This window comes from Ursus maritimus, unplaced genomic scaffold (assembly GCF_017311325.1).
Source record: "Ursus maritimus isolate PB19 unplaced genomic scaffold, ASM1731132v1 scaffold_31, whole genome shotgun sequence".
In the NCBI taxonomy this organism is placed as follows: Eukaryota; Metazoa; Chordata; class Mammalia; order Carnivora; family Ursidae; genus Ursus; species Ursus maritimus.
In genome coordinates this window covers 28,080,730-28,104,745 of record NW_024425675.1, presented here as the reverse complement: position 1 = coordinate 28,104,745, position 24,016 = coordinate 28,080,730, and the positions used below count along the sequence as shown (strand labels likewise).

The window sequence follows — 24,016 nt, the reverse complement described above, 5'->3', positions numbered from 1 at the left end:
TGGAGAAACGTGTCTTCGGTCACCCCCCTGCCCAGGGTACCGGTGGGATCCATGTCGATGACATCTCAATAAGGCCGAGGGGAGAAAAGCTACAAGAGACCCTAAATTCTCAGTCACCGACATCAGCACTAGGAGACAGAGAGGCAGGAAGACGGGAATCTGGGAGTCGGGCAGGGCCCCATCAGTGTGTCTGCTCCCAACAAAAGGGCCACGTGAACGTCAGGATGGACTCTGAAACCATTTTTATTGAGTGGTGAGTGTGGGGACCGATTCTGCACTCAGTGCTCCACGGGGGGAAGCGTGTCAGCGTTCGTGGCTAGAGGCCGGTTTCTGTTTCACAGAAGGATGGGCAGAACCCAGTGACTTTGTTGTTGCTGTTGTTAGTACAGCAAAAATACCCATTTACCCCGAGCTCGGATCTCACATGGTACCGGAACGGGAGCGACCCAGTCTCAGCACTCAACGAGGCACCACCGTGACAATGGCATCAATGTCATCTTCGAGACAGAAAATGCCCGTGGCAGCCACCGTGAAACTCTCCCCAGATCTGGGGCCCCACCAAGTAACGTCGGGGAGAAGAGCCGCCCCCAGTCATGCATTGCCGCTGGCTTCCCCGGTCCAGGCTCACTCTGTCCCACACACTCCCACACACTCCCGGCGGTGTGCCTTCCCCATGCCCTCAGAAACCAAATGCACCGGAGCTAACTGTGCAGACGTCCTCTCGCTTAACTGCCTGGTTTTTGTTTGTGTTTCTAAATTAGGATAGAGAATCTGACACAAATGCAATGTCAATATACTACCGAAGACTTCACCTCGTGGCCGAGACTGTAGAATTCGCCGTTTCTATTACTACGGAACAGACCGGAACACGTTTTCTCTCCACACCTCGGGTAGTGAGTCGGATTCCTACACAGCTCGACGCACTCGGACAACTCCTAAAACATCATCGGTGTTCCGTAAGCATCTGCAGAACGCGCGAGTCAGTGGCGGTTAGTACGGGGCCTGGCAACCTCCCTCTCCTCCCAATTTCAGAGCTTCGAGGAGCGAGCAAACTGTAGGGTAGGAAGAGAATCTGGCAACTGCAGAAACAGGTGAGCAAACATCCCTAAAGGGTGTCCTAACGGTCCTTCCCGCTGGAAACAACTACTGGGGAATACAGTACGCACGGACGCACCTCTGTTATCTGCGCTCTTGCAGACTCGTCAACCAAACCCAAGTGCTGCAGGCTACGTACGCTCTAAAAGATTTTCTCCCCGACAAACTTGTTAAGAGCTGAGGGCTGCAAAGCTCCTAAGAAACACTGTGCTGGGTGTGGGAATAAGTAACCTGAGGCTTCCCCGACCAAGACCCGTGCAAAGCCCCCTGAGTGACAGGTCTACCTGGGCAGAGTCTGGGCCTTGCAAAGTGCCAACCACAGCTCCAGAAAAAAGCGTCCAAGTAGCAGGATGTCATCAAAGCAGCTGACCGGGGCCACATGGTGAGGACCCGACCTCTGCAGCACAGGCTCCTCCCTTTGGACACCCAGGGCCACCCTAGTGCCAAAGGACTCAGAGATGGTGCCAGTTGCCCCGGCCTCCCGGGCATCAGGGCCCTGGACCCCCAGCCCGCCTGGCCTTCCCCTGTGCTCCCAGGGGAGTCCTTCCCGACAGTCCCTCTGAGGAAGGTCAGTGAAAGGAGGACGCTGGATGGCTGGGACCAGGCGCAGTGAGAGCGAAATTCCAGGAGAGCCAGCACAGAGCCGTGCCCCCTGCGGAAGCTGAGGCAGGGCCTTCCCAGGGCCTCGAACTATCCTCCAGGATGTGCAGAGCAGACAGAACAGGCCAGCAGGCAGGGACTCGGGGAACGCTGTTCTTTCTCTAGCCGTCGGGCGGCTGCAGACAACGCAGGTCCCTGTGGTCCCGCTGCTGGGCTCATCGAGGCCGGCAGCCAGGGTGCCCCCCGCCTGCTCCTGCCTCCCGGGGCCTGCGGCTCAGTTGTAGGAAAGGTAATCGATGAGCCGGGGAGGGATGTTCAACTTGGTGATTTTCTCCAGTCCTCTGACGCCAGTGGCCCTCCTCAAGCTCACCCTGCAGAGCTGCGACAGGGTCAGAGGTGTTTCTGAAAAAAGGGAACAGGAATCATGTGGTCAGCTGAAGGAAGGAGCACAACACCCTCCAACTTAGCAAATACCAGGGTGGACCTGGAAACGCTTGCCTCTCCCTGGAGCTCGGACGTGGCCTGCAGGCCTTCTCCGGAAGGCTACCAGCAAGGACAGCCACGGACCAGGGAAGAAGATCAGGAAATGGAATTTGGGTGACATCCACTGTGGGGTTCTGGGGAGTTGTTTTTTCTTTTTCCTTTTCCGTAATGTTATAACTTGGCACACAGACTTGTCAGCAAAGGACTACTCTGTGGCTAGCGGGCTTGTTTCTCAAACCTCCAGAGAGATGAGGGACAGGGCGAGGGCCAGTGCCGGGCAGGTGCTCTCACCGCCGCGGGCCGCGGGGCACAAGGGGCCCCGGGGAGCACACACACCACGGAACAGCTCTGGCAGACACAGCCCGCGAGCCCGCGTCCTAGTCCTGAGGGTCAGGACCTCGGGGCGAAAGGTGAAGCCTGCAGCCAGGGCTCGGAGGGGCGAGCAAACCAGGGCCAAGGATGGATGGTCCCCGGGGGCCCCCGGCCGCCGAGGCTCACGAGCAGCTGCAGAGCAGCGTCAGCTTTTACAATTTGAGGCTTTAAAAACCCACGTAAGCTGCAAACATCTGCTCGATAAAAATATAACTTAGCCAAACACAGTATTCTCAACCGATGAAGATTTATGAAATAAAAAAAATCTTTGAGAGGAAAAAAAAAAAAAAGAAATCCTAGAGAAATTCATCTTCCTCTGTTACTTCATCCCCCAAATAATTTGGATGCAGGAAAAGAAATACCCTGCAGGAAATGTTTGACAGTTTGGGATGGTGCCTGCCTCTAAGTTCACATGGATGCTGTTGGGTGGGGCCGGCAAACATTTGAGTAAGTTGGGGTTCTTTTCCCCCAACCGAGAGGTGTCTGCAAAACTCCTGTGGTTGGAAGGCTGTGTAAACTCATTTAAAAATCTGTACCCAAAGAAGTCTGGCCCCCGGCCATCCGTCCCTTGTCTCCGGAAGGCTGGGGGTGGCTCACGGGGACTCGTGCATGATTGGACAGACCGTCAGAGCACCTCCTGCAAGCGAGCTTGTGCAAAGCTAAACCACGCAAGCACACTCGAGCGACAAGGACGGCGCGGCCTCACTTTCGTAGAACTCCAGGCACTTGGCGGGCGCGCTGCTGCTCCAGGTGTAGTCGGACGGCTTCTTCCCCCGGTTGTCCCGCGCGTAGATGTTGCCTCCGAACTCAACGAGCATCTCGATGAGGTCCACGTTCTTCACCTTGGCCGCGTGGTGCAGGGCGGTCTCGTGAAGCTTCGCCGCGTTCACATTGGCCCCTGCAGGCCCGGAGTGGAGAGCAAGGGTCACCAAGGAGAGGACGGGGAGCCGACGGAGACGTCGGCTGGGACTCTCCCGCCCAGCACGGTGTATACAAGCAACGCCCCAGCCAGGAAGGCCAGTCAAGACTCTGCTGCAGCCTTTTCAGAAGCTTTTCTCAAGATCCCAAAGCAGTAAGTAAGTACTGTTTTCCCTGATGGTAAGAGAGCTGCAGACAGGTCGCTGTAGGAAAGTAATGTAGCTGGAAACGGGGTTCCCCAACCAACCCCCCAGCCAGGAAGGCCAGTCAAGACTCTGCTGCAGCCTTTTCAGAAGCTTTTCTCAAGATCCCAAAGCAGTAAGTAAGTACTGTTTTCCCTGATGGTAAGAGCTGCAGACAGGTCGCTGTAGGAAAGTAATGTAACTGGAAACGGAACCAAAAAGAAGAAAAATAAAACAGGGAACTTCCCCGTGAGTTCAGAGGCAGTTCTAAGAGCCCACCCAGGCTGTCCCCGGGTCCTGAGGCTCTGAGAGCTCAGGCGAGCTGCTGAACGAAGCTCTCCTGCTCCCGCTCACTCAGCGCCGGGCGGAGGCTCTAGAAAGCTCTGCTGCAGGAATGAAGAACGGTCCTTACATGTAAATGCTGATTCACAAAAGAGAAGCTCAAGGGGAACACCGGTCACGTTCCCCAAACTTCCTCCACAGTTTGGGTGAGACATGAGGTGTCTTACTTGTGAATTCAGCTCTGCCGCCCACCTGTTTTCGGGATCATAGCAGACACTCAGAGGGGCGTCTGGGGGCTCAGTCAGTTAAGCGTCTGCCTTCAGCTCAGGTCATGATCCCAGGGTCCTGGGATCGAGTCCCACATCGGGCTCCCTGCTCAGTGGGGAGTCTGCTTCTCCCTCTGCCCCTCCCCCGGCTCATGCTCGTGCATGCGCGGTGCGCGCTCTCTCTCTCTCTCCCTCTCACAAATAAATAAATAAATAAAATCTTTTAAAAAAACAGCAGACATTCAAAATGAGGCAAACAAATAGTAGCTAATTATGATATTTTTAGATGCAATAAAAAATAAAGATTTTGATAAAAATAGGATTTGTGTAAAACATCATTCATAGGGCACAGCCATCACCAATTCTGTGCAAGGGGGATCTCCTGGACCCTCACGATTTTTTTTTTAAAGAAAATACCAACTTCTTTGAAGTCTGCTCCTCATGGATAAGGAGGTTATAAGAGAAAGGGGATAGGAGAGAAGTACCTTAAGCCAAGAAAATTGCTCAGCGTTAGTGAAGTTACCCCCCCCAAAACAGAATCAAATCAGTCATAAAATATCAGCACAGTGAGGTTAAAAGAAATCAGATCACCAACATATCTCCACGTCATGATACATTTAGAGGAAATAAGGAGTGTAAGGCTATTAGATTTCCTGTTCCACTGCTCAAAAATATTTAGAAATCCTGGTTTCTGACTTAAAAGGGTTTTTTTTTTTTTAAGATTTTACTTATTTATTTGAGGCAGAGAGAGCACGAGCCCACACGAGTTGGGGGAGGGAGAAAGGGACAAGCAGCCTCCCATCTGAGCCCAACAGGGGGCTCCATCCCAGGACACCCCCCCCCCATCATGACCTGAGCCAAAGTCAGATGCTTAACCAACTGGGCCACCCAGGAACCCGTGAGTTAAAACAGGTTTAATGCCCTAGTAGAACCTGAGAACTGTGTCGGTAACAGCGGTCACTGCCTGATCCTAAGAACACAGCAAGCACCCCGACAAGATAACGCAAGTGCAGACACGTGCTCTCCACCGCTCGCAGCCAAAACTCCCAAGTGAGGTCAGGGAAAAAATCCCTCAGGAAGAAGGCGACGTTACCCAAGTGTTTAATCCAGCAGATATGCGCTGCAAAACAGGCAACACGGTAAAGAGAAGAACGGCGCCCCCCATGGAACCACCACATGGGGGGTGCTCTTCCAATAGCCGCCTAGAAGACGAAAGAACTCCACAGCTGCAGTCAAAGCAGGAGTGTGAACGCTAGACGCAAACTGGTAACGAAAAATAAACTGTCAAGTGTACGGAATCAAGTGCGGAGCGGTTTCGCAGGTCATTGACTGTGGCAATGATCTGGCCAAGCGGGAAGGAAAGAGACTGTCTCTATTTAGCAAGACAGAAGGGGACGGGCAGTCAAGGAGAAAACTCGGGGTAGGAATAGCTCTCACACTCATACCCCCTTCCATCCCGTTCACTAGGGCTTCTCAGGATACAGGGCAGGGGGACTCCACGAGGTGGCATCCCGAGGTACAAAACGGGCTGTTCTTAGACTGTGCTCTAGGCTCCCTTGGACTGGGTGTGACACAGACGGGAGATCAGGAGGGGACACTGGCATGCGCTGCAGCTGCGGGAACCACAACCACAGACCTGGGCACACAGAGTACATGAGGCTGGAGGGTTGAAAATACAGGGCAGAAAACAGCAGAGAGGGCAAAGTCTGTAACACAGCGCAGTCTGTCAATTACAGATACATGCCTCACACACACACCCCCGTGTATCTTACAAAACACACACACACATTAAAATGGGGGGGGCTGGGGGGCAAGGACAGAGGAAAGAAGGAAGCGGGGAGAAGTACGGACTTTGTGGGGACTGATGATGATAATGTGCCTTGAACTGGGCGGGGGGGATGGGAGGGAGAGAAGGGGATGCAGGAGGGGAAGGAAGAGATGTAGGGAGAAAGAGGGACAGGGAGGGAGAGAGGGAGTGAAGGAGAGAGAGAGGGAGAGAGGGAGGGAGAGAGGGAGGGAGAGAAGGAGGGAGGGAGTGAAGGAGAGAGGGAGGGAGACAGGGAGTGAAGGAGAGAGGGAGAGAGAGAGAGGGAGAGGGAGGGAGAGAGGGAGTGAAGGAGAGAGGGAGGGAGAGAGGGAGTGAAGGAGAGAGGGAGAGAGAGAGAGGGAGAGGGAGGGAAGGAGGGAGTGAAGGAGAGAGGGAGTGAAGGAGAGAGGGAGGGAGAGAGGGAGTGAAGAAGGGAGGGAGGGAGAGGGAGTGAAGGAGAGAGGGAGTGAAGGAGAGAGGGAAGGGAGAGAGAGAGGAAGCAGGTACAACAACTGAAGTCATCTGGGCATTAAAAATCCTCAACCTCCTGCTTCAGGGAAACAGGGGTCAAAGTCTGGTTTGGAAGCGCAACAGGATCAAAGTGGACTCAGACTGAAGCCTTAAGCACGCGAAGACCAGGGACGGCCACACACGCCAAGAAGCCCGCGTGACTTGGGACACGGAGGCCCCAGCAGCGTGGTGTCCGTGGCTGAAAGGTGCGCCCAGCACCCTCCCCCGCTCCTCTGAGCACTTCCTGCAGAGTTCAAGGTTTCCTGCAGGGCTACGGTCACTGTGACCTCGCCAGGACAACGGGACCTTCACCAGCTCCAGCCCCCTCCTCTGCCACACTGCCTGCAGGCCTGCAGCGAGGGGACTCGGCCTGGAGTAGACCTGCAGCCTCCATGCTGACCTGGGGGTTGCCACCAGCTGGGCTCCACGCAGGGGGCCCAAGAGCACCTGTGAAATTTCCAGAGACCAGAGACGTGGTCCATGGTCCAAGGCTTCCAGTGAATTTTCCAAGGCGGCTGTGACCCACCCCCACCGCGTGAAGAATCACTACTTTCAGAAGAGCCCATATGCTGCCCTCTTCTCTCTACTTTCCGTATGTTTGAGGTTTCAGTTGAAAAACGATTGGAAAGAATCCCCGCATCTAGGAAGGAGGAGCTGTCAAAGGCGACCCTCAGGTCTACAGCAGCAGTCAAATCCAGAGGGGCCGGCCAGGCAGTGGTGGTCACCACAGGTGCATGGGGGAGCCTTTCCCTGGGGACTCTACTCTATCCCTCATTCCGTCCTCCAGGTGTATGGAAAGCCCCCGGTTGCCTTCCCACTCTGACCAGCCCACCCAAGTGAGCCCACACCTTGCAACGGGGGGACGGGGTGGGGGGGGAGGTGGCTGCTAGGGTGGGGGGATGGCCTGGCCTCCAGCCCTGGGAATGGGCCCTGATTGCTTAATCCCTCTCCATCCACCCCCAGAAATTGGTTCAAATAACCTGGGCCTGAGCCAATCAGAATATGGCCAAGACTGCACAAAGGGGCTGGACTAGGTTCGGACCCAGGACCCAATCTGGGCCCCTGGGACAGAAGGGGAAGTGTGTGGGACACAGCTGGAGAAGCGGTTTCTCTCTCTTACAAGAAAACTACCTGAAGTCTCGGGGAAGAAAAGTGTTTGCATTTGAGCCCAACCCTGACACAGCCATTTTCAGCCCGTAAGGCATGCCAGGCATGGGATCAAGCAAGCGGGGTGGACAGCGGACCTACAAGATTCCCGGACCGTGCCGGCTTGAGGGTGCTGCCCACCCTCAGGGCAAAGTGACCCTGACACCTGCCTCCTTCTGATCCTTTCGGTCACCTGGACCAAGACGTCCCCTCAGCCCCTGCAGTTGGTTCCCCGTTACTTACAAGAGTAATCGGTTCCATAAAGTCCTAATTAACACAGAGGGATGCTGGCGTTCAAGCCCGACTCGATCCTTTTCCCCTGAGACACCACTAAAGGAACCAAAGAAAAAGGGGCACCAGGTGTCCTGAGCACATGGACAGCAGGTGCTCTGGGGACGGTTGTTACCAAAATCCTGCCTTTTCAGCTCAGCGGTCACAGCAGCTACAGAACCCCTTGGTTAACCGAAAAGCGGAGCGATTGCCTGGAAGGCCTAGGACGACTTCTCATCTAGATGTTTAATCGTGTGAAAAAGAAAACCACCCCAATGGCTAACCTGACACAAACGAACCTTCTTCGCTGAAAACATGTAAAAGTGGCTCACGAAAGCAAGACCCCCAGTAGAAACGCACATATAATTGAAGCACGAGTGACCGTCGTCCGGAGACAGCGCGTCAGCTTTCTATTCCTGACCAGGTCTGGTTTTCTCCTAAGTTGCACCCGGAATGGCTGAGCTAAAATTTTCCAACAAAATATTTACACTGGGTTCATAATGAAAACTCCCTGCCAACACCCACTTTGGCTACGTTTTAAAACTGCCGTGGTAGATGGGTCCTGAATTCAACCTTCACTTGACTGGGCTGTGTTTCATTTTGTTTTTTGGTTTTTGCCTGGGAACCTCCCTACCCTGAGCCACTTTGGAACACCCGACAAGGACCTGCATTTCAAACGCGCTACCGGCTCCTCTCCCGCGGATCTCCACCTCTTTCTGATTTAGCTGCAAACTCATTAGGTGGGTATTGTGATGGTCCCCGTGGCCACTAAAAATAGCGACCAGCATTCATCGAGCATCGGGTCCTGCAGAAATGTGATCACAAGTCCTTCCAACCACCCTGCAAAATGGGGTTTATTTTCTCCAGTTTTATAGATAGAGAAACCGAGGCCCAAAGTCTCAGCTGGCGAGTGGGAGAGCCCGCTTCAAAGCTGGTCTGTCCGATTCCAATGCCCAGCTTGCGGCCAGCGCTCGGTGCAGGTCAACAAAACACCTGCACCGAGCCACGCGGGTACGAACACCAGCACACCTGCCCTGAGCCGCAGGGAGAAGCAGGACACACCTGCACTGAGCCGCACAGGTGTAAAGACCAACGCACTTGCACGGGGCACAGCAGGTTTAAACACAACACACCCGCCCTGAGCCCAAAACGCAGACCTACCTGCATTAAGCAGCACTTTGACGCAGTCCAGATGCTCCCGGGCACAGGCAACGTGAAGAGGGGTCCCAAAATGGCAGTCATGAGCTTCTAGGTTGGCCCCAACGTCAATAAGCAGCCTCACGCATTCAGAACTTCCTTCAAACCCGTGGGAAAGGAGGAGAAGCAGCGTGCATGAATGTATGCATTTGCAACAAGGCGGAGAGAGTGGCGGCTGAACAGGTAAGCCCCGTGCCCGGCTGCAGGGGGAGGAAGGGGACCCAGAGCTGCGGCCCAACCAAACCCGGTTCACAATTCTGTGTGGCCCCAGGGAGCCAAAGAAGGTTGTCCCTTCTGAGCCTGCAGGGTTTCCGATCCTGCCTGGGAGCGGAGGGGGAGAGAGGGCACAGCTGACCCTCTCAGGGGAGGGCAAACGGTCTGGGAATACCACCTCCGAACAGCCGGGTTCTGCTCCTCAGTGGGAAGGACGGTGCTCCCCGCCTCCAGGCTGTCTCCCAAGCTGTGTCAGGAACACCAAGCCTGGAGGTGATCTTCTTTTTTTTTTTTTTTTTTTTAAATGGTTTTTTTATTATATTATGTTAGTCACTATACAGTACATCCCCGGTTTCCGATGTAAGGCTCGATGATTCATTAGTTGTGTACAACACCCAGTGCACCATGCAATACGTGCCCTCCTTACTACCCATCACCGGTCTATCCCATTCCCCCACCCCCCTCCCCTCTGAGGCCCTCAGTTTGTTTCTCAGAGTCCATAGTCTCTCATGCTTCATTCCCCCTTCTGATTACCCCCCTTTCTTTATCTCTTTCTTCCCCTACTGATCTTCCTAGTTCTTATGTTCCATAGATGAGAGAAATCATATGATAGTTGTCTTTCTCTGCTTATTTCACTTAGCATTATCTCTGGAGGTGATCTTCTAAAGCTGCTGGCAGCCTGAGTCCGAGGCTCCCAAATGAACTTCCCTGAGCCTCCTTACCTTGGAGCTCCCCTGCCCTTCTCCCTGGCTTTTCCTGCCTCTTCCCTGGTATCTCCAGCTCGGTTTGAGTGGAGAGGTTTATTCTGTCCCAGGCAGCATCCTCTCTCCTCCCTTAATCATGCTTCATTGTTGGTAGCTACCAAGTTTTCACCTCCAGCCCTCTGCTGGCCACGCTCTTGGGGTCCTGTCCACAGCACAGTCCTCTCCCTCCCGTCCCTGGGGGCCCCTGTTCCTGGCCAATCTGTCTCTGTCATTGGCATCACTCCTGAGTTGTGTTGACCCTGTGCTCTGCTCTCCCTCATACTAAATCCTGCTGATCTTCCCCCCAAAGCCTTCTACATGAATCCACCCACTTGGGCTCTAAGGGCTTTGCACTTAGATCACTGCCATGGCCCCAGCTCCTCTCTCCACATCAGGACACCTCTACCCCTTCACTCCTCTACTGAAAAGCAGCAGACGACACCACCCCAAACTATGCTGCTTTAGCATAAGGATTATTCTGAGTTTAAGGCAATTAAGCAGATACATGAAAAGCCCTTCCCTCCCCTCCCCATCGGCCTAAGAGCAGGACATAAATTTAAAAAGGTGTCCTTACTGCCCTCCACATGGAATGACAAATCAATGACCTGAGAAAATTCAGACACTTATCGGCCCAGAGAGAGCACCCAGGGAATGTATGTAACTGGGCCGAGTACGTACTATCTAAACAAGAGATTGCTCCTGTCCCAGTCCATTCTGCACAGGTGGGGGTCTCAGGCCGAGAAGAACACATGCAGAGACACGCAGGTGTGAAATGGGGGGGGCACTGAGCAGGTACAGGCGGTACTGGAGAGCGGGTCTGTGTGGGGCAGCGGTGGGAGAGGGCTCGGAGAGCTCCTGAGCGAGGCCCAGGCCACCAACCCCTTACAGGCCATGCCGAAGTCTCTGGCCTCCACCCTCTGGCCGTGGGGACCCCCAAGGATTTTGAGGAGTGTCTGGGCCAATTACAGGATCATATGTAGTGTCCTGGGTTTCATAAAGTGTCTTTGGGACTGTACAATGTTCGTTTGACCTCGACGGCAGTGGTGTGGTCTCAGGACTAGGTCCGGGTGACAAAAGATGACCTCACTGGGAAGTGGGGTGGGAGGCAGCAGAGAACAGCGGCTCTGAGAGGAGCCATGGAAGAGCGTGCACCCCCACACACACCCCCACACAACACAACACAGACGAGCACGGTGCCGGCCAATCAAAGTATTGGCCACAAGCCTGCAACCTTTGCTCAAAAGAGTAGAATCCAAACTCCTTCGTCTGTCATTTAACAATTTCTCACCTGCCGGGCTTGCCCTAAATTTCCAGTCTTCTCTGTTGCCCCTCCACTGGGAACTTCGGGTCCAGTGAGCCTGGAGGAGTCACTTTCTCTGTGCATGGAGTGGCCTTCCTCTTACCCTCCCACCATCTGAAACCTATCCATTCTTGCAGGGCAGTTGAAAGCCCATCTGTTCCGAGCCTCCAGGATGAGCCCCCTCCTCCCTGAGAGCACCTGTCCTCGGGCATATGTTGGGTCCCCTCTCCCCACTAGAACAGGGAGCCACAGGGCAAAGGGCGGGGAAGACTAAGCCAGCCACGGCAGGGTGGAGGGACTTCCAGTTTTAACATGTGAAAGGCACTGGAGGACACCGCTAAGAAACGGAATCCAGTCCTAGAACCATGGCCCCTACTCCCGGGTGAAAGCCATCTTCAGGAGGGAAAGTTGAGGCTCTCATAGCCCAGTGACCAAGAGCCAGAAGCAGACTGGGAGCGCTCCTTAGCCAGCCCATGGCTTCCCGTCTACACTGCTTCCTGTGTGGACTCACCGCTCATGCAGGCCTCGTGCAGCGGGGATGCGGTGTACAGGGGTGGGTTGACCTTGGCCCCGTAGGAGAGCAAGAGCTTCACGCACTCGATGCTGCCTGAGGCACAGGCATCGCACAGGGGCGTGCTGCCGTCAATGTTGCGGGCATCCACCTTGTGGGAAGAAGAAACGAGCGTCAGGGCGAGCGTCGGGGGGGGGGGGACCCACGTGACCCGCTCTCTCCCCCTGATGCACAGTCATCTTTGCAAAGGCCCTTCTTAGAAGCACCAGTTTCCCAGCGTGCTGCGCCAGGCAAGGGCGTTCAAGGACAAAGGAACGGGGGTTGGGAGTGCCTGTTAGCCTGCCAGGTGCGGTGGGCGTCCTCTTCGGGGCTCTTCTCCCAGGACAGGCTCAACTCTGCTTCACTCTTGCCACCTGCCCCCCACCCCACACACACCCAGACTGCAAGCTGAGGGAGACAGGGTAGGAGAGCGAGTCTGAACTTCAGCTAGGAGTGCCTGAAGCTTCATGTGTGCCTCTAGCCGCAACACGACGGGGAAGGAAAAAGGCCACTCTGCAAGCTGGCAGATTCTGCCTTGAATTCAGCTGCTATTCGGGGACACGCTAAACTGTGCTCCGGTTCCTCGGGGCCGGCCTCAGAGTCGGCGGTGCAGTGTGAACCAGGCACTGGACACTGGAGCCCGTGTTCCAGCGGCTTAGGGTGTCAGGCCAGTCCTCCCAGCTCCCCGCAGCCGCTCTGCCAGCCAGAAACCGCGGGGGGGCTCCCAGTCTGCCCTGGTGGGAGTATTTACACCGGGGAAAACCAACCAGAATTCTGGGTTCTGTGCCGCCCCCACCTCCACCTTCCAGCGAGAGCTGCTTTACCAGCGTCCCACTCCATCATCTCAGACCAGAATCCTGCTCCCGGACTCAAGCAGCAGCTCTTCGGCCCTGCGATGTGCAGGCCTGCTCCTGCCCCCTGCAGAGCACTCCCCCTGCCTCTCCCTCCCTACAACTGCCTTCTCTCTGGCCCCCAGTGCCCTCCGGAGAGCTGAGCCATGACCATGCTGGTCCTCGGTGTGCAGCTGACCTAGAGGCAGCTCCCGTGTCGGCGTCCACTGCAGCCCACTCGGGCGTCCTCCTTCCTCTCCAGGGGTTTCTCCACTTTCCGTGCTTTTGCCCATCACGCTAATCCCAGGCCTCGTATTTCCTTCCCCTCCCTACGTTCTCGGAAGCAGGTGCCGTCCCTTTCCGTCTCGGGGGTCCGTCCTGCAGGGCCACTCACCTGGGCCCCAGCAGCCAACAGCAGCTGCACACACTGCGCCTGGCCCTGCAGACTGGCCGCGTGCAGGGGCGTGATGGAATCCACCGTGACCTGGTTGACACACGCGCCGCTCTCGATCAGCCGCTGCAGCTGCAGGGTCTCCCCGCGCTGGGCGGCCTCGTGCACGGGGGTGCGCTCCACCCAGAAACCTGCAAAGGAGAGCAGACCTAGCGCCGGACCGTGCCGCTGCCGTCCAGGTCCAGAGAACCCCATTCGATCCCACGGACTCTTATGAAACCCAAGACACTATGTGTGATCGTGGAGTTGGTCCAAACACTCCTCAAAATCCCTGGCTGATGGGAGCCTGGGTGGCCCAGTTGATTGAGCGTCTGACTCTTGGTTTCAGCTACCATCACATCAGGTCGGATATCAGCTGTGAGTTTTTCTGCAGGTGGCCTTTACCAGATGGAGGAAGCTCACCTCCCCTTCTAGCTGAGGTTTTTTAAAATCACAAGATGGTGTTGGATTTTTGTTAAATACTTCTGTGTCTATTGCAACGATCATGGCAGCTCTCCTGAATTGTGTGGAAATATATCACATTGACTGACTTTCAGATGTTAAACCAACAATGCATTTCCGGGATAAACCCGCTTGGTCATGGCATTTCCTTACGGGATGGTACCTTTGATTTGCTAGTGTGTAGAGGATTTTTTTTTTTTTAAAGATTTTATTTATTTATTCAACAGAGATAGAGACAGCCAGCGAGAGAGGGAACACAAGCAGGGGGAGTGGGAGAGGAAGAAGCAGGCTCATAGCAGAGGAGCCTGATGTGGGGCTCGATCCCACAACGCCAGGATCACGCCCATGAGCCGAAGGCAGCCGCTTAACCGCTGTGCCACCCAGGCGCCCCATGTGTAGAGGATTTTTGTGTCTGTAAGTCATCTGTCTTAGGATTAATGTTTTGGTCTGGTTTTAGTATCAAGGTAATACCCGCTTCACAGAGTGAGTTAGGAAATTGTTCTCTCTTCTGATTTTTGGAAGAGTTTCCAAAGAATTGGTATCGAATTTTTAAACGTTGGGTCAAATTCACCTGTGAAGACCTCTGGGTCGGGGCTGTCCTTTGCTGCTGCATGCTTCAATTACTAATTCCATCTCTTCGCGTGTTATAGGTCTTCTCAGAGTTTCTATTTTTAGAGTCAGTTGGTAGTTTGTGTCTATACAGGAATCTGTCCACTTCATGCACATCACCTAATCTGTTGGCCTAAAATTTGTTATGGACTGAACTGTGCCCCAAAATTCATAACTGAAGCCCTAACCCCTAGTACCTCAGAATGTGATTGTATTTGGAGACCACACCTTTTCAGAAGCAATTAAGGTAAGGCCACTGGAGTGGGCCCTCATCCCATCTAACTGGGGTCTTGATAAGAGATTAGGACACAGGAGCCTCTGGGTGGCTCAGTTGGTTAAGTTGGTTAAGCGTCTGCCTTCGGCTCAGGTCATGATCTCGGGGTCCTGGGATCGAGCCCCGCATCGGGCTCCTTGCTCAGCCGGCAGCCTGCTTCTCCCTCTCCCTCTGCCCCTCCCCCTGCTTGTGCACACTCTCTCTCTCTCTCTCAAATTAATAAAATCTTAAAAAGATTAGGATGCACGCCTGGAATGTGCATGAACAGAGGCAAGCCACATGAGGACACAGTGAGAAGGTGGCCATCTGTAAACTAAGGGGAGGAGAAGCCTCGGGAGAAGCCAACCCTGCTGACCCCTCGATCTCAGACTTCCAGCCTCCAGAGCTTGGGAAAATTAATATGCATGGTTCAGGCCGCCCAGTGTGTGGCATCTTGTCACAGCAGCCCCGGCAGGCTGAGACACCACTGTTCAAAGTGTCCCTTTATGCTCCTCATTTCTATAAGGGTCAGAGTAATGTTCCCTCTTTCATTCTTGACTTTAGTTTTAGTAATTTGCATCTTCTTTTTGATTAGTTTAGCCTACAGGTTTGTCAATTTTGTTGAACTTTCCTAAGAACCAACTTTTGGTTTTGTTGATTTTTTCTATGTTGTTTTTCTAGTCTCTATTTCATGGATTTCCTGTCTAATCTTTATTTATTTTTAAAGATTTTATTTATTTATTTGACAGGGAGCGGGAGAGAGAGCAAGAGAAAGCAGAAGCAGGGGGAGGAGCAGAGGGAAAGGGAGAAGCAGACTCCCTGCTAAGCAAGGAGCCCGAGGTGGGACTCAATCCCAGGACCCCGGGATCATGACCTGAGCCGAAGGCAGACGCTTAACCCAGCGAACCACCCAGGCGCCCCCAGTCTAATCTTTATTATTTCTTCCCTCTGCTTCTTTAGCTTTAGTTTTCTCTTTCCAGTGTCTTAAGAGGGAAGGATATTGATTTGAGCTATTTCTTCTTAATCTAGATGTTTACAGCTATAAATTTCCTCTAAGTACTACTGAAGATTTCATGAGTTTGGTAGATTACCCTCATTGTCATTTATCTCAAACCATAACTATTTTTGCATTCAACCTCCAAGGACACATTCAACGAATTTCTGATTAATAAAGGCACCACTCTGACCGCCACATGGAGTAAAATTCTCTTACACACTGGCTCAGCCCTTCCCGTCACTGCTCTTCGGCTCTAGAAATGAGGTACATGGGAGGTGGCGCTCTGACCTCCCCATACCTTTAACCAGTGGCTCTCACACTGGCGCACCCAGCAGCACCACGCGGAGGGCCTGCGGGAACAGACTGCTGAGCCCACCCCAGCGTCCCAGTCAGTAGGTCTCCATGGGGCGTGAGAAGGTGAAGCCCTAACAGGTTCCCACATGATGCTCATGCAGCTGGTCTGGGGACCACGCTTTGAGAACCACTGGTCTAGACCATATTTCTCCCTCTGAATAAAGCCGCTCTCTCCCCCCAACTCTTGCCCCCACCCCTACCTCTTCTCACCCTGGACAAATTCTACTTGCACCTTTCCACACTGCAATCCAAAGGCTGTTTTTCCCCAGAGGACTTGCCCCACCTCCGCCCCCATCCACACTGGGTTAGGGTCTTGTCTGTGCCCCCACGGCCTGCCTGCCTGTTCCCAGCAGACTGTGCTCACCACCTGTTTGCTGGCTATGTGCCACCCTGTAGAAAAAGACTAATGGCCACAGAGATTGTTCCCAGAAGCACCCCTTCCTCCCCAGATGAGTGATCTAAGTTAATCACGGTAATCCTCGCTCCTGTTGGACATCTGACCCAACTGTAGTTCCCAGGAAGGGAGGGAGAGCCTGTGAATGGTTTCACAGCTTCAAAACTCCCCTTTCTCCCAAGGACTTCCAGGAGAAGACCCTGTCCCTTCTTCGTCTGGATACGGCCTGGACACGAACGCAGAGGTGCTGGGCCATGAGGCTGCTCGCCTGAGCATGGAGCCTGCAAGAACGGTGGGACAGAGCGCCAGAGCCCTGAAGGTGGTGAGTCCAGGCTCACAGGGGGCCTGGGGTTCCGCTGCCCACTGGGCTCCCTACTATGTGGGAAGGAGGGCTCCTGTCTGGGCCAAGTGCAGACAAAAGCACGCTAACCAGCCGAGACCGTGAACTACCTGACTGCACACGCTACGGCTGTGTTTCCTCAGTGTCCGTTCCCTAGGATACAGTGACACTAGGCTTAAAAAAAAAGTCCTAAATGACAACGCTGGGTGAATACTGACCTATCCTACTGTCATGCCCCTACTTCAAAAGACAAGATCACGTCACATACCTCTTCATGATAGCAGTTCCCTTTTATTACATTGCACATGTTAGTATTACATTTCCCTACAAAACCTTCTAATCAACTTGTCAGTCCCAGATCTTACCAGAGCGCTTCCACAGACCCTAAGCGGGGTGGACTGCTCTCCGCAGAAGGGCCACTTCTCAGTTGTCTGTAGATGACGGTCTACCCAGATGGCCCCAGCTCGACCACGCGACAGCCCACGCCACGGCCGTGGGGCAGGGAAGGGCGGGGGCCAGGACCTCGCCTCCCCCCCCAACAAAGTGTTTGTCCACCTCGAAACTGGGCTGATGAGAGTAATATATTCACTGGTGGTTCGTGAAAGGTAAATTAAAGTAAAGCAAAAGCACGTCGCGTGTGGCCTGGCACAAAGTGCTCAGAAAATGGTGTCTGTTAGGACTATCCCACGCCCCCATGGTGCCTCCCTGTCTTGCCCAGTAGCCAAAGAGCCTGTGACCCCGTGAAATGGGGACTTGACCGCATGTGGGGTGGGGAGCAAAGGGAGAGCTGAAACTCGGGAAGGTCTGTCAGGATGTTTGTCTCCCTGGTAGTAATTACCAGTCACTGACACGCCTGTCTGGGGGGCTAGTGAACAGTGGCTACCACTGTAACATCAGTCTGGAAGAAGCAAAACCCCACGGCAGAGGGAGGGGTTGCAACCCTACAAAGAGGAAAGCGGGGTGAGACCCTCCATCTCGCAGCAGGAAGGGAGACGCAGCTCAGGAAGGCCAGGGAGAGTCTTCCATTACTTGCACTTCCAGATAATTCGTTGTTTTTTGTTTTTGTTTTTGTTTTACAAATTGAAGGCTTGTGGCAATCCTGTGTTGCAATTTTTCCAACAGTGTTTGCCTCACTGTGTCGCATTTTGGTAATTCCTGCAGTATTTCAGACTTGGTTACATTTGTTGTAGTGATGTGTGATGAATAACCTTTGATGCTATTTATCTGCTTTGGGTGCCACAGACCATGTCCACAGGAGATGGTGAACTTGATTGACAAATGTGTGTGTTCTGACTTCACCAACCAGCTGTTCCCCAATCTCCCTCTTGTCAGGCCCCCTATTTCCTAAGACCACACATTGAAATTAAGACCAATTAATAACCCCACGATGGCTTCTGTGTGTTCAAGTGAAAGGAAGAGTCCCACATCTCTCGCTTTAAATCAAAAGCTAGAAATGGGGACGCCTGGGTGGCTTAGCTGGCTAAGCGCCCCGCCCGACTCTTGATTTCGGCTCAGGTCGCGATCTCAGGGTCGCAAGATGGGGCCCCACGTCGCTTCTGCGCTCAGCAGGGTGTCTGCTTGAGATTCTCTCTCCTTCTCCCCTTCCCCCTCACTCATGCATGTGCACTGGCCCTCCCTCTAAAATAAATCTTTTTAAAAAATGTAAAAAAACACAACAACTAGAAGTGATTAAGCTCGGTAAGGGAGGCATGTGGAAGGCTAAGACAGGCTGAAAGCTAGGTCTCTAACACCTAACAGCCAAGTTGTGAATGCAAAGAAAAAAAGTTCTCCAAGAAAAAAGTGCTGCTCCAGTGAACACATGCATGATAAGAAAATGAAACAGCCTTACTGCTGATACGGAGAATGAGTTCAGGTGGTCTGGACAGAAGATCAAACCAACCACAACATTGCCTTAGGCCAAAACCCAATCTAGGGCGAGGCCCTAACGCTCTTCAGTTCTGTGAAAGGTGAGAGGTGGGGAAGCTGTAAGAAGAAAAACCAGAAGCTAGCAGAGGCTGGTCTCCAAAAGATACAAGTGCCAGGTGAAGCAGCATGTGGTCCAGAGGCTCTAGCTGAGAAAACTAAGGAAGGTGCCTACACCAAACATTATCAGTGCGGATGAAACGGCCTTCTATGGAAAGAATATATCATCTAGGACTTTCAGAGCTAGAGAGGAGAAGTCAAAGCCTGGCTTCTGGGGACAGTCAGGCTCTCTCATGCGGGGTTAATGAAGCTGGAGACTTTAAGTTGAAGCCAACAGTCACTGAACATTTCAAAAACCCTAAGGCCCTTAAAGAATTCTGCTAAATCTGCTCTTCCTGTGCTCTGTAAACGGAACGACAAAGCCTAGGTGAGAACACATATGTTTACAACACAGCTTACTGAATATTTTAAGCCCATTCTTGAGACTTACTGCTCAGGAAAAAGCATTCAAGTAACCTTACAAGTCGATTAGAGATAAATATATTTGATGGGAATGAGCCTTTTCGCATAAAGCAAGCAACCCAGAAAAAAATGCACCTGGGCTTAAGCCTCAGCCTTGCTTCTTTCTAGTCTTGTGAACTCAGTTGTCCCTCTAAATTATCAGACATAAGGACTGTCCTGCAGCGGCCCCAGGGCGCGTGGCTAGTGCTGGCCCATAACCTAGCAGCTCCAGGCTCTTAATGACTGTCTCCTTTCTCTCTCCATCTGACCTTCTGAATACCTGAGACGGTAGTGAGCTGTGTTTGGAGTTCTTGGCCAAGGATGACTGAAAAAAAAAAACTGGCTCACCTGGCTTAGAACCCCCAAATCCTTAAGGTACCCTTTTGTCATCTTCTGCCAGCCTCTCGAGTACAGCTCTTGACTATAGATCCTGAACATGGGATCACTTTTTCAACTTTGCAAATGGACACTTCGCTTGAGTCCGTAACAAGCTGTACTATGTTTGCTAAGTTATGAATACTGGAGTCACTTCGGAGGCGACTTGCCCTAAATTCTCTGCAGAGCCTTACAATATGGCCTTAATAAGTACCATCTTTACCTCTGTGAGGTGTTCTATTAAAAAATGGAAAACGTAATGCTTTGAGGTATACTATGCATCTAGAATTTCAGATCAGAAAGTTAAAATGGGTTACAATTCCTACAATGGGCCTCTGCTTCTGCTGGGATAGCAGGCTTCCAGATTCAGTACATTGAGGTGATTCATTAGTGTTGAGAATGAAAGTGTCCAGGCGTAGTTTTTGGAGGAAATAAAACCATGACAGTCTAAAATATCCATGAACCTCAGAAGCCATAAATCCATTAGTGGACTATGCTTTTCTCTTCAGGATTCTTTAAACTATGCAAAAACAAAAAAAAGTGCTCAGAAGTAGATGCTCTGTTATTAAGGCTTCTACATGACCAAAAATGTGCGGCTGTGTCTAGGCTGCCCTGGTTAGCTGTCCATCGCTTATTTACTGAACCAAACACAGATCACACTGGCGGGGTCAAAGTCTTGTGCCTGCCTAGGGTGGAACGCCAAGTAAAACCAGACGCTTACTAAATGCCTTTGATCTTGTTGAAGGGGCTGTTTTGCAAGATCAATTAAAATACATGCCTTGCTAGGACTGTAATTCCTCTTACACTAAACTGACTCTTAAGACTTTCCACGTTTATTAGCACTGCTGTTTTTACCAGTGTAAAGGTACTTTAGACTTTTTTTTTTTTTTTTGGCTTCCAGGGTTTCAAAGTGCTTTCTGGGCACATTTCATCTGCTGTAGTATTACTTCGTAGGCAGAGACGTTTGCTTCCCCAGAGAATGTCCCTTTGCCCTCGAATTCATTTTACTCTTCAGTAACCTGAATGGTAGGCAAGATTCAGTGCAGAACAGAGATGGCTTTTTTTTTTTTTAAACACAGGGTGACCTGTCGCAAGGGCATCTCCTCCTCCAGGAGCAGATGGCTTCTATCACAACTGGGTGTACCTGTAGGATGCTAATGACAGTGCGACAGGACGCTCTCACAGAGCACCTCTTGGGTGCTCTGAGCTTGGCCCAGACTCTGCCCACCCTCTCCCCGCGCCGTCCCCAAGGTGCGCGGTGCGCCGGTGGGTCTGCAGTTGGGAAGTCCCACGACTGACGCGTCACGACGATGACCAGCTCTGCAACGCGCTGGCCGGGCACTAGGAGCTGGACTCAGAGCGCGCCTGAGATGCTCGGGGATCACCGAGGCTGCTCCCGAACGGGAACCGCCAACCTCGGCCCACCAAAACTCCCCCGCCGGCGCCCTCGGGGCAGCGCGCGTCACGATCGCCGGGCGCGTGTCCTCAGACGCACCTGTCCCGCCCGGGAGCAGCCCGGCTGTCGGTGCTTCCGGGCCCGCCCCGCGCCCGCACTCCCCGTACCCGCGCCCGCACCTACCCACGTCGCCCAGGAAGCAGCCGTCCGCCCCGCGGGGCTCCATGCCCCTCGCCCGCTCGCTCTCTACCGGTCGCCCGCAGACCCAGGCAACTCGGGCGCCCGCGACCTGGGCGGAGCTCCGCGGGCTGGGCGGGCCCGACGGGGGCGGGGCGCGGCCGCCCGAGGGGCCGCGGGAGTTGTAGTTCCGCCGCGGCCGGGCGCCCGGGCGCCGGACCCCGGTGCGCGGAGCCCTGCGCAGAGCGCACGCCGGTGGACCTCCGGGCCGTGCGTCGCGCTGCTGGCTGGGCGGCGGCGCGGAGCTGCTCTGCGCTTTGCGCCGAGAGACGGGCTTCCTCCTGGCTCTGGCACGCTCCCCGCTTTTTCCGCCCGAGTCCTTTGGTCTGGTGAGGACAAAGCAGACGCGCCTTTCCCAGGCCCGCGGCAGGATGGAAGCACGGGTTTCCGGATAAGTCCGGGTGGGCCGCTGAGTAAGTGAGGTGTGCTTTGCTTTGCTTTTGCAAAGCTGGTTGCACGGTTCGGAAGGTTTAACTTTCTCGAGGTTCCTTGTGGCCTCGTCACGAGATTTCTCTCCCACCCTGACCTGTACAGAGCCTACGCATAGAAGTTAGTTTGGGCTGGAAAGTAAAAATAGCACGACGTACGGAGTGCGGAGACACGGGTGGAGAGAAGGGCCGATCCCTCCCCTGGACTCGAGTCTTTTCCTCGGGTCCAGACCGCAAGCACTGCATCGAACGGGAGTTTGAACCTTGTCTGACCAAAGCTCCTAGGGAGTCCCAGCCCCAGACCTGCAAATGACACTTCAAGCCTGTTAGCAGCGTGTGTTTGCACCCTCCTTGCAACTTGCTCAACAAAATTAGGCTCTTGCATTTTTCTTGCGAGTTTCTTGCATTCAGTATTAAATGCGCATTTTTAAAATCTAGTTGCTGTGGGATGTTATGTTTTTCCCTGTAACAATGCCTTGTATCATGTTCGTATTTTCTTTGATTTTTCTTCCTTGACAAAGCATCATCTAGATCTTAGTATAGACTGTATATTTGTAGACACCATATGTATTTATAAACCACATATATTTATATATGTATTTATGTCTATATAGAGACATGGATGTATTTCTTAAATATATTAGAAAGCAGATATTTTCTAATTAGCTTACTTTGTAAATTTTTCTCCATTCTGTTGCTTGATTTCAATACTGCAGAGAAATTTTAAGTTTTTATCTATTCAGAAATATGTACTCTGAGAGTGTTCCCTCTTTCTCCAACAGTCAGAATGTATTTCCCCACCAAGAGCCAGAACATGTATATTATTGTTCTGTTCTGCTCTTAAGTCTTTAAGTCTGGAATTTGTATAGGATGTAAGTTAATTTTCCTACAAGTTGAAATAAAGTTGTTCTGAACATATTAACTAGTAATTTATTTTTGCGTTAATTTCCTTTTATTGCATTTCACTTTGTTGCACTTTGCAGATTTTTTTTTTTTTTTAACAAATTGAAGGTTTGTGTGTCGAGCAAGCCTATTGGTGCCATTTTTCCAACAGCATTTGCTCACTTTGTGTCTTGGTGTCACTTTTTGGTAATTTTTGCACTATTTCTAATTTTTTACTGTATTTGTTGTGGTGATCTGTGATCGATAATCTTTGATATTACAGTTGTAATTGTTTGGCGGGGGGCCATGAACCACACCCACGTAAGACCTCAGACTTACTTGGTAAATGTTGCGTGTGTTCCGAGTGCTTCACCCACCAGCCATTCCCACTACTCTCCTTCTCCTCAGGCCTATTTCCTGAGATGTAATAATATTGAAATCTGGCCAATCAATAACCCTACAATGGCCTCTGTACGTACAAGTGAAAGGAAGAGTCACCCACATCTCACTTTATTTTTTTTTTAAGATTTTTTTTTTTTTTTAACAGAGAGAGACAGCCAGCCAGAGAAGGAACACAAGCAGGGGGAGTGGGAGAGGAAGAAGCAGGCTCCCAGCGGAAGAGCCTGCCGTGGGGCTCGATCCCAGAGCGCTGGGATCACGCCCTGAGCCGAAGGCAGATGCTTAACGACTGTGCCACCCAGGCGCCCCCCACATCTCACTTTAAGCCAAAAGCTGGGGACACCTGGGTAGGTCAGTTGGTTAAGCGGCTGCCTTTGGCTAAGGTCATGGTCTCAGGGTCATGGGATCGAGTCCCACGTAGGGCTCCCTGCTCAGTGGGGAGTCTGCTTCTCTCTCTCTCTCCCTCTGCCCCTCCTCCCCACTTGTGCTTGCATTCTCTCACTCTCTCAAATAAATAAAATTTAAAACCAAGACAAAAAACCTAGACGGGCTGAAAGCTAGGGCTCTTGTACAAAACAATTAGCCAAGTTGTGAATGCAGAGGGAAAGTTCTGGAAGGAAACAAAGCGCTACTCCAGCAAACACACAAATGATAAGAAAGCAAACAGCCTTATTGTTGATAATGAGGTTATAGAGGTCTAGATGGAAGAGCAAACCAGCCACAACCCTCCCATAAGCCAAAGCATCCTCCAGAGCAAGGCCCTGGCTCTCTGCAATTCCACGAAGACTGACAGGTGAGGACCCTGCAGAAGAAAAACCAGCAGAGGCTTAAGGAAAGAACCCAGCGCCCGAACATCACAGCACCCAGTGAAGCAGCAAGTGCTGGTATAGATGCTGCAGCGAGTTCTCCAGAAGATCTAGCTAAGAAAACGAAGGGGGCTACCCCCGGTTATCCATGTCCATGGAGCAGGTTACACTGGAAGAGACTACCACATCGAGCTAGTGTTCTCATGTTATTCGTATAAATACCCAGAAGAGGAATTGCTGGATCACACGGTAGTTCTACTTTTTCTGCTTTGAGGCACCTCCCTACTGTTTTCCAGAGTGGCTGATCCAACAGTGCCCAAGGGTTCCCTTTCTCCACATCCTCACCAACACTTGTTATTTCTCGTCTTTGATAATAGCTATTCTAACAGGCGTGACATGCTATCTCATGGTGGTTTTGTCAAAGATTAATCGGCCATATAGTTACGGGTTCATTTCTGGGTTTTCT

The 24,016-nt window shown here is 52.5% G+C and overlaps 1 protein-coding gene and 1 long non-coding RNA gene across 3 annotated transcripts; one reads left to right on the top strand and one right to left on the bottom strand.

The window, feature by feature from the left end:
- Window positions 1–225: 225 nt before the first annotated feature.
- Window positions 226–21,097, bottom strand: ASB13 (ankyrin repeat and SOCS box containing 13). Its single transcript, XM_040645463.1, has 6 exons — window positions 20,982–21,097; window positions 13,159–13,346; window positions 11,896–12,046; window positions 9,093–9,227; window positions 3,257–3,448; window positions 226–2,097 (listed from the first exon to the last, which is right to left on the bottom strand). Exons 1-6 carry the CDS (start codon window positions 21,022–21,024, stop codon window positions 1,970–1,972), a joined length of 837 nt encoding a protein of 278 aa, XP_040501397.1. The 5' UTR covers window positions 21,025–21,097; the 3' UTR covers window positions 226–1,969.
- An 85-nt stretch (window positions 21,098–21,182) lies between these two features.
- LOC121106341 lies at window positions 21,183–22,377 on the top strand. Of its 2 annotated transcripts, none has more exons than XR_005838975.1 (2): window positions 21,183–21,448; window positions 21,570–22,377. It is a non-coding gene; the product is annotated as an uncharacterized LOC121106341 (long non-coding RNA). The 2 variants fall into 2 exon arrangements; XR_005838976.1 differs by having other exon boundaries at window positions 21,183–21,457.
- Window positions 22,378–24,016: the final 1,639 nt, after the last annotated feature.